Source organism: Ziziphus jujuba, chromosome 5, assembly GCF_031755915.1.
Source record: "Ziziphus jujuba cultivar Dongzao chromosome 5, ASM3175591v1".
NCBI lineage: Eukaryota > Viridiplantae > Streptophyta > Magnoliopsida > Rosales > Rhamnaceae > Ziziphus > Ziziphus jujuba.
The window spans coordinates 15,825,844-15,833,937 of record NC_083383.1 but is presented as its reverse complement, the minus strand read 5'-3'; the positions used below and the strand labels follow the sequence as shown (position 1 = coordinate 15,833,937).

Sequence of the window (8,094 nt, the reverse complement as noted above, 5' to 3'; positions counted from 1 at the left end):
ATTATTATTTTCTCTTACCCGTCCGTACGATTTCCCACCATAATTCAGCTGCTTCTCTCAACAAACTTATCTTGTGATGAGAAAGACCTCCTGAATCCCCAGAAAACCCCATCATCAAAATTCTCTACGTAAACATTTCAAATCCCATAAACAACTTTTGGGTTCCTCTGTCTTTTTCCACCAAACAAACCAAAAAAACATGTCATTTCTCTCTGGTATGATCATTGGCTTCGCCATTGGTGTCGCCTTGATCATCGTCTTCGCTCGTGCCACCAGTTCCCGATCCATTCGTCGCTCCGATTTGGTAATAATATTGCACATATATCTTTGTATACATATATTTATGCTACAGTTTGGTTCTCTGGATTGCTTCTGATTTGTTTGATGAATAATGGTTTGAAAGGCAAAAACGGTGGCAGCATTTGCAAGATTAACAGTCCAAGATTCAAGAAAACTTCTTCCTAATGAGTTTTGTCCACCTTGGGTCGTCTTTGTCCAGCGCCAGAAGTTGAGTTTTATTATATTATATCATATTATATCTATATATATATTGCTATTCTCCTCTGTTATCTATCTCTGTTTCCGACTCCATATATCCCATATCTTCATATGCATATTTATTATATCTACATGTTTACTTTGTAGACATCCTATGTCGGATGCCTAATGTCCGGTTACATGTAATTCCGGTAATATAATTTACGAAGTACATGTAATGAATCATTTTATTGATGATTACAGTTAACTTGGCTGAATTCCCACCTTCACAAGATTTGGCCATATGTTAATGAGGTAATTACTTATGCTTTTCCTCTAGCTGTGCCTCTCTTTCTTTATTATTTATTTTTTAATTTAATTACGTCTTAATGATTGATTTGGGTTTAATTATTTTAAATTTTTTATGCTGCTTAATTTAATTGAAAGTGCACATATTATAATGGCTTAGGCAGCATCTGAGCTGATAAAAAACAATGTGGAGCCTGTACTTGAACAATATAGACCAGCTATACTATCTTCTCTTAAGTTCTCCAAGTTGACACTTGGTACTGTGGCTCCACAATTTACAGGTCAGTCAATTAATCTTTCATTTGCAATACAGCATTTTGTTTGTGAATGTTTATTCTTGAAAAGCTAGTGCCAAAAATGTGAAAGGAAATTTCCTAAGTAATAATTTATAATGACATTTTATGGATGTTTAATTATTTGCCAAAGTCTTTTTTTAATTTTCTTCCAAGGAGATATAAGAGCTTAACCAATCAATTTGAGTCAGGTTTTGACACCATGTATAAATTATGAAAAAAATGTATTACCAACCTTGTTTATTAGTAAAATAAATTAGTTGCAGAACTTTGTTGGTTTATTCTTTGGTCATACAGTAAAAATGAAGATTAGGTTCATTTGAACCTTCAAAGTTGAGACAATATTCCTTTCCATATTGTGCATTCCTAATATGCTCACTTTTCCAAAATTTTCACATTTGTTCTGTCAGCATACTTGGTCAAATTCGATTAATAGATCTGAAGGACTTTAAGAAAATGCAGGTTTAAAACGTCTCAGTTAAATTATGTGAACATCAACACAAACCATTGCATTATTTTATCCTAGATTTCCAAGTTGTAATAGAAAGCATGTAAGATGGAGAGATTGGAATACTACAGATGGAAAACCCAAGAATGAGTCCAAGACATAATGCCAACAGATTCTTTCTAATTGGAAATTGAGAGTTTTAATGAATACTCTACAACTTAATTAGCATTACTTTAGAGACAGTTGAAATAAACAAAACAGAAAATTTCCTGTTAAAGTTTCTATGCCCTAATGAAAAGCAGAGTAACTAGAGTTCTATTGACGTATTTTCTGATTCAAATTTGGTAAATCTATTCATAATCATAAATAGTTGATATTCTTTAGGAGTTTCCATTGTTGAAGAGGAAAGTAATGAAAAAGGAGTAACTATGGAGCTGGAGATGCAGTGGGATGGTAACCCAAATCTTGTACTTGATGTTAAAACCAGAGTAGGTGTTGTACTACCTATACAGGTAACTAACATATCTATATAAATATGATTTTTCTCCTCTGTGGGCCTAGATGAATTTTGTCTTAGACAATATTGGTGTTAATATAAATACAATCTTTTTAAGGATACGCATTCTCCTAGAGAAACTTTTGTCTTAAATTCATAGATAAGAGAATTACTATATATAAAAATATATACATACATGTATATATTTATATATGTATATTTTCTGTTTATATTTAATAATAGTTTCATTAATTTTTTTTCTGTAATCCCAAATACTTTGTATTTATAGTCTTTAAAATCAATTGCAGTTAGAATTTGTCTGTGTCTAATCACTGAAAATCTGTTATCCTGGCAACAGCTGTATTTATGCAACATTCCTTAAGTATTATATTCTAGCTTACAGCTAAAATTGTTCTTGCGTATCCTACTTTTACTCAATGTTCAATGACATTGATAGGGAATTTTATACCTAGATTCTGAACCCTTAGGGTCATTGGTCATATGATTAATTTCTATGGAAAAAAAATTTGTACTATCAAATAAAATAGAAGTGCTAATTAAAAGAAAAGTTAAGGTACATATACTATTTGGAGAATTATAGGGAAAAAAAAAAAAAAACACCTAGTTCTCTAATCTCTATTGAGTAGTTTAATCTTAAAAAGTTAAACCATTTTCTGATTGGTGATAAATTAACATAGGGATGAATGTTGATATACAATTCACTCTGTTTCTTAACTAAATTTTAGACAGAGTTTAACTAATTTAATCATTTTTTGTTAGATGCACTATATCTAACTCTTTGACTAATGCTACTTATTAGAATTATTCTTTGGGGAAATGAATATGGGTGTACATGCTAAAGAATAATTATTTCACTTGTACTCTGGTGTATTGTTTGAAGAAGTATAGGATTTACCAAAGCCTTCTTAGTGGTATAACTTAATAGGAGTTTCATTTTCAATATTTTCTTATATTTTGTTTTTATTTTTTTTCCTCGGTTTTAATTTGTTTATCTAGGTGAAAAATATTGGATTCACTGGGGTTTTCAGGTTGATCTTCAAGCCACTTGTTGATGAGTTTCCTTGTTTTGGAGCAGTTTGTTATTCCTTGCGTGAAAAGGTAATATGTTATGTTATAGAGGCTACTTTTTAAAAATAGTAGCAACAAAATATGTGATGTAAACATTATAAATACGAAAACTCGTTTACATATATAAAATTTATTGTAGATTTTCATAGATATATATATATATATATATATGAGGCTTGCTATTAGAAGCAATGCACTTGACATCTATATTTCTTTCTGCAGAAAAAACTGGATTTTAAACTTAAAGTCGTTGGCGGTGATATATCATCAATCCCAGGAATTTCTGATGCTATTGAGGTTTGAGTAAATTTAGCCTTCTGGTGCTTCTCTAGTTCTTTGAACTACTTATTTGCATGTATATGATTAAGGTACACTATGCAAGAACAGGGGTTTTGGTCTCTAGTCTAACTGTTCCTGGCATATAATTATAATTTTTCAAGAAGTGCTTACTACATAGGCAACTGATGTTTAGGATTTTCCAGTCTTCTATATCTTCTATTTGGAGAATGTTTTATTCGTCGTTGATGCTTGAGATCAGCAAGAGATTTCGTTAGTTGGATCCTGTGAATTGTGTATTCAGAAGGGCTGTTGTGGATGTGATTATCTGCATTCATGCATTCAAATTCAACCAACCAATAACCTTATCAGTTGATTTGCTAAGCCAAATAAATGTTTTAGAAATGGTTAGATTTCCAGACATCCTACCGATGGACTGAAACTTGGGTTTAAGAGTGCATTTTTAGGCTGCCTGTGTTATTAAGTGTTTTGAATGGTTGGAAATTTCTTTCTACTTTATTTCCTTGAGGAAAAGTAAAAATGTAACTTGTCATTGATCATTGCATATCAGTTGATTAAGAATGATTTAGGCAATTTTTTTTTTTTTTGGGGTAAATACAAATTATTGTTTTATGATTAACAAAGTAGTAGTAAATGTATTGTATTCTTTTTGTCAAACTGTGGATGGTTATTCTTTCCATCTTTTCTATATCACTATCAATTTGCTGCATTTAGTAGAAGGGGTACTAAAAAAATATAACATTTGTCTATTTATCAACTTTTCAGTGACTCATTTGTATGGTGGAACTTTGTTGGGAAAAAAAAAAAAAAAAAAAGTCACGTGTAATATAACTAGTATCAGAAAAACTAGTTGTGTACTGCACTTTTTTCCCTTTAGTTCTTTGTGGATTTAAGTCATGCATGAAATATAGGCCTAATGATAATGTCCTTCTATTCTGTTCAGGAAACAATACGAGATGCTGTCGAGGATTCCATTTCATGGCCAGTGCGTAAAATTGTACCCATTTTACCTGGGGATTACAGGTATTTTAATTCAATAAGCATAGTATACAATTTTTATTTGTTTAAAATTTTTAGTTACATATCCTCCATCATTTAAGGACAAAATGTCAGGAAAGTTTTTCTTGATGGAACCTTAACCTTTCTTGTAATGGATAGAGAAACAGTATTGGTGCATGTATTGCTCCATACAAAATCTGTACAAGATCAAGTACTTTTGAATGTGCATTTACTCCATAAAATTTTAAGCATGCTGAACCATCTCTGCTTCAATATGGGGCTTTTCACTTTCAGATTTTATTTTATTTTTTTTTTTTGGCAACAGTTTTCTTCCAGTGTTGTTGTAGACAGTCCAAACTCAATAATTTTCCTGGAATTAGCTGAGCGTGAGCCTCAATACCATGAAACTTGCATAGCCCTGATAATTAAGCATGTAGATATCTTACACTATCAAATTTTTAAATTTATGCTTGTAAGTATATTTATTTACATATATTCCAAAAGAAAGAACTCAATCATAGACTTCGTTCAGTGTTTAAAGAATGTCTCTTTTTTCTGTATGTACGATTAATCCTAACTAATGCCATGTTCACTTAAAACATAGCTGGTTGACCGGAGAATGTAATCAGATAAATCTTTTTTCTGACATCAACAACGTTTTTTCTTCCTTATGTTGCTCAAAACTGTCCCCGTACTGTAAGTAATATTGCATGAACACACTAAGCGACTAACTGGCTGCATTTTCTTGTATTGATTTTTCCATGTCTTAGTGATCTGGAGTTGAAGCCTGTTGGGACGCTAGAGGTGAAGCTTGTGCAAGCAAAGAACCTGACAAACAAAGACTTAGTTGGGAAATCAGATCCTTATGCTGTGTTATTCATACGCCCACTTCGTGAAAAAACGAAAACCAGTAAAACAATTGTAAGCAATTTACTTCTTCCCATTTCTAATTTTTTCCTTGTACTGAATCGAATCTTTATCCTTTTGTCAGAACAACCAATTGAATCCAATCTGGAATGAGCATTATGAGTTTATAGTTGACGATGTATCGACTCAACACTTGACCGTAAGAATATTTGACGATGAAGGGATTCAGGCTTCTGAATTCATTGGCTGTGCTCAAGTAGCTCTGAGGGACCTCGAGCCGGGTAAAGTGAAGGTTGTGTGGTTAAAACTAGTCAAGGACTTGGAGATCCAGAGAGATACTAAAGACAGGGGTCAGGTGAGAATTTGATTAAAGAATCCTCAATCTTTTCTTTCAATTTTGGATTCCTTATTTTGAATGTGAAGAAATCAGAGAAACATAAAAGAAATGATATAAACTGCTTGGAACATAAATGGCTTAATTAGAGGATAAACATGTGCATTTGAGTCCTGAAGCCAAAAGAATTATTCAGACTTTACTTTTTGGCTAAGGCACTACATTTGTTAAAAAGCTTCAAACAGAAAATGAATAACAAAAGAAATGACAATGTAACATTTTTTTTAATCTTCAACTAATTCATACATGTTATTTGAATTAACAAATTATCTTCCATGTCAATGATGTCTTATAGGTGCATTTGGAACTTTTGTACTGTCCTTTTGGTGCTGCGAATACCTTTAAAAACCCTTTCAACCCTGATTTTGCATTAACCTCTTTGGAGAAGGCGCTTAAGAGCGAAGCTAATGGAACAGAACCTGGTCATAAGAAGAAGAAAGATGTAATTGTTAGAGGTGTACTATCTGTGACGGTCATATCCGCCGAAGGCTTGCCACAAGTTGATTTAATTGGAAAAGCTGACCCCTATGTTGTCCTTATAATGAAGAAATCTGAAACAAAATTCAAGACAAGGGTGAGATTGTATCCTTGTTTACTTCCTTTTATTTCATCGTCTATTAGAAAGCTATTCATTCTAACTTTATATTTTTCTAGCTAAGAGAAGATTTTTACTGTCAGCTAAGTGATATGTGTTATACATGTACAATTGTTAGATTCCAATCTGTTTTTATTTTTCAGGTTCTAACCGAGACCTTGAATCCGGTTTGGAATCAAACATTTGACTTTGTTGTGGAGGATGCATTACATGATATGCTAATCATCGAGGTCTGGGACCATGATACTTTTGGGAAGGTAATTTTCTTATACTGTAAGTTCAAATTTTAATCATACCTTTAATTTATTTGGAAAACATGTATAGAAAATTCATGAAGTTTCACGGCCATTATGTAAATCATGTATTCAACTTATGCAGCATGAACTTTTTTCTGTGACAACACATTTAGATCATCTTTTCAGTTCGACGAAGTCCTGATAACATATCGTGATCAATCAAATGAAAAAGATATTAGAATAAATATTCATTTAAGGATTGGCAAAAGAAGAAGAAAAAAACAACCGTGGAAACCATAGATATCTCTCATTCTTTTTCTATTGGGAATTTTTTAATCAAAATGGAGTCTTTATGATTTGCATTTTAAGTTTCACTGTTTGAAGATATTAATTTCGTTATACTTCAAAAATCTCTTAGGATAAACTGGGAAGAGTAATCATGACACTTACTAGGGCCATACTGGAAGGAGAATTTCAGGACAGTTTCCCACTTGAAGATGCAAAATCAGGAAGGCTTAATTTGCATCTAAAGTGGACGCTTCAGCCTATCTATCGCGATTCTTAGTTCGAAGGAAGGCAATGATGGATATGTTATCTTTGCTAGAGTTGGCAAGTTCAAATCATATTGCATTTTATTCATTTCTAAGATTGGACACTACATGTAGATGAATGCTGACCTATAAAGAAGCTTCAAAGGCTAAAATTCATTGGACCATTTCTCACTGAACTTGAACAGATTTCAGAATTTAGTTTCTCTGTAAAAGCCACTCCGAAAATTGAAGGAAGTCCAAAGGGCATAGTTTAGAGATTGAGGGGACCAAGCAACAGTTCTGCCATGGTAAGAATTAGAAGGTTAGTAAAGAAGGGGTATTTTTATAGCTAATGTAATCTTTAACTAGTCATTTTTTTTATAATGATAATTAATCAAGATGTGGATAAACAGACTGTAAATGATGTATTGAAAACATGCAGCTTAGAATGTGATGTTAAAAATTTAATAGATTTGTCAGATATAAATTTTCTACTGTCATATTTTTCAGGACAAAATATGCTTTAACATCTTCAAACGATTTAAATAACAAATAAATCTTTCAAACTATAAATGAATATGATATATTAAACCTTACTGTTAATGAACTTGTTTATAGTAAAACAACAAAATAAATGTTTGGCATAAATATAAGTGTGTATATATACATATATATCTATACTAGTATATCTGCCATTGAAAGAAATCTGAAACTGGGTTCTTGAAGTTGTTGGTGTACTTTCTTTTTCTTGGTTTATGATGAGAGAGAGAGAGAGAGAGAGAGAGAGAGAGAGTGATAGAGAGATTAATCTTAAAAGCAAATAGATTTTTGTCTCAAAATTCTATATTATTAAACCTCTTTTATCTTTTTCCTACTTACTATTTCTTTTTTATAACGTGGTACCAGAGCCACAATCTTAATTTCTCATATGCAACCGTTCTTTTCTCCGAAATTAATTTTATTATAAAATGGTGTTTTGAGACAAAGACAGATTCTCATCTACGTATTGAATACACTCAGAAATTTTTAATTTTAAATATGCTTTCAATTATAAACGTAGAATT

At 31.8% G+C, this 8,094-nt stretch overlaps 1 protein-coding gene across 2 annotated transcripts; it reads left to right on the top strand.

The window, feature by feature from the left end:
- Positions 1 to 7,530, top strand: LOC107421852 (synaptotagmin-5). 2 transcript variants are annotated; one of them, XM_060817784.1, is made up of 13 exons: positions 1 to 304; positions 404 to 510; positions 744 to 792; positions 947 to 1,067; positions 1,912 to 2,039; positions 3,041 to 3,142; positions 3,335 to 3,409; positions 4,353 to 4,432; positions 5,179 to 5,329; positions 5,400 to 5,630; positions 5,965 to 6,243; positions 6,408 to 6,521; positions 6,919 to 7,530. In XM_060817784.1, exons 1-13 carry the CDS (start codon positions 200 to 202, stop codon positions 7,063 to 7,065), a joined length of 1,689 nt encoding a protein of 562 aa, XP_060673767.1. In that variant the 5' UTR covers positions 1 to 199; the 3' UTR covers positions 7,066 to 7,530. The 2 variants fall into 2 exon arrangements, with proteins under 2 accessions (XP_060673767.1, XP_048332516.2); XM_048476559.2 differs by lacking the exons at positions 1 to 304; positions 404 to 510 and having other exon boundaries at positions 774 to 792; positions 951 to 1,067.
- The last annotated feature ends 564 nt before the right edge of the window (positions 7,531 to 8,094 follow it).

What these genes read in the sequence shown, in the direction of transcription:
- LOC107421852 (XM_060817784.1), top strand. Translation starts at nt 200, where the DNA reads ATGTCATTTCTCTCTGGTATGATCATTGGCTTCGCCATTGGTGTCGCC. An exon ending in GTTATTCCTTGCGTGAAAAG is followed by an intron (nt 3,143 to 3,334) that starts GTAATATGTTAT and finishes TTCTTTCTGCAG; the next exon opens with AAAAAACTGGATTTTAAACT. An exon ending in AAACAAAATTCAAGACAAGG is followed by an intron (nt 6,244 to 6,407) that starts GTGAGATTGTAT and finishes TTTATTTTTCAG; the next exon opens with GTTCTAACCGAGACCTTGAA.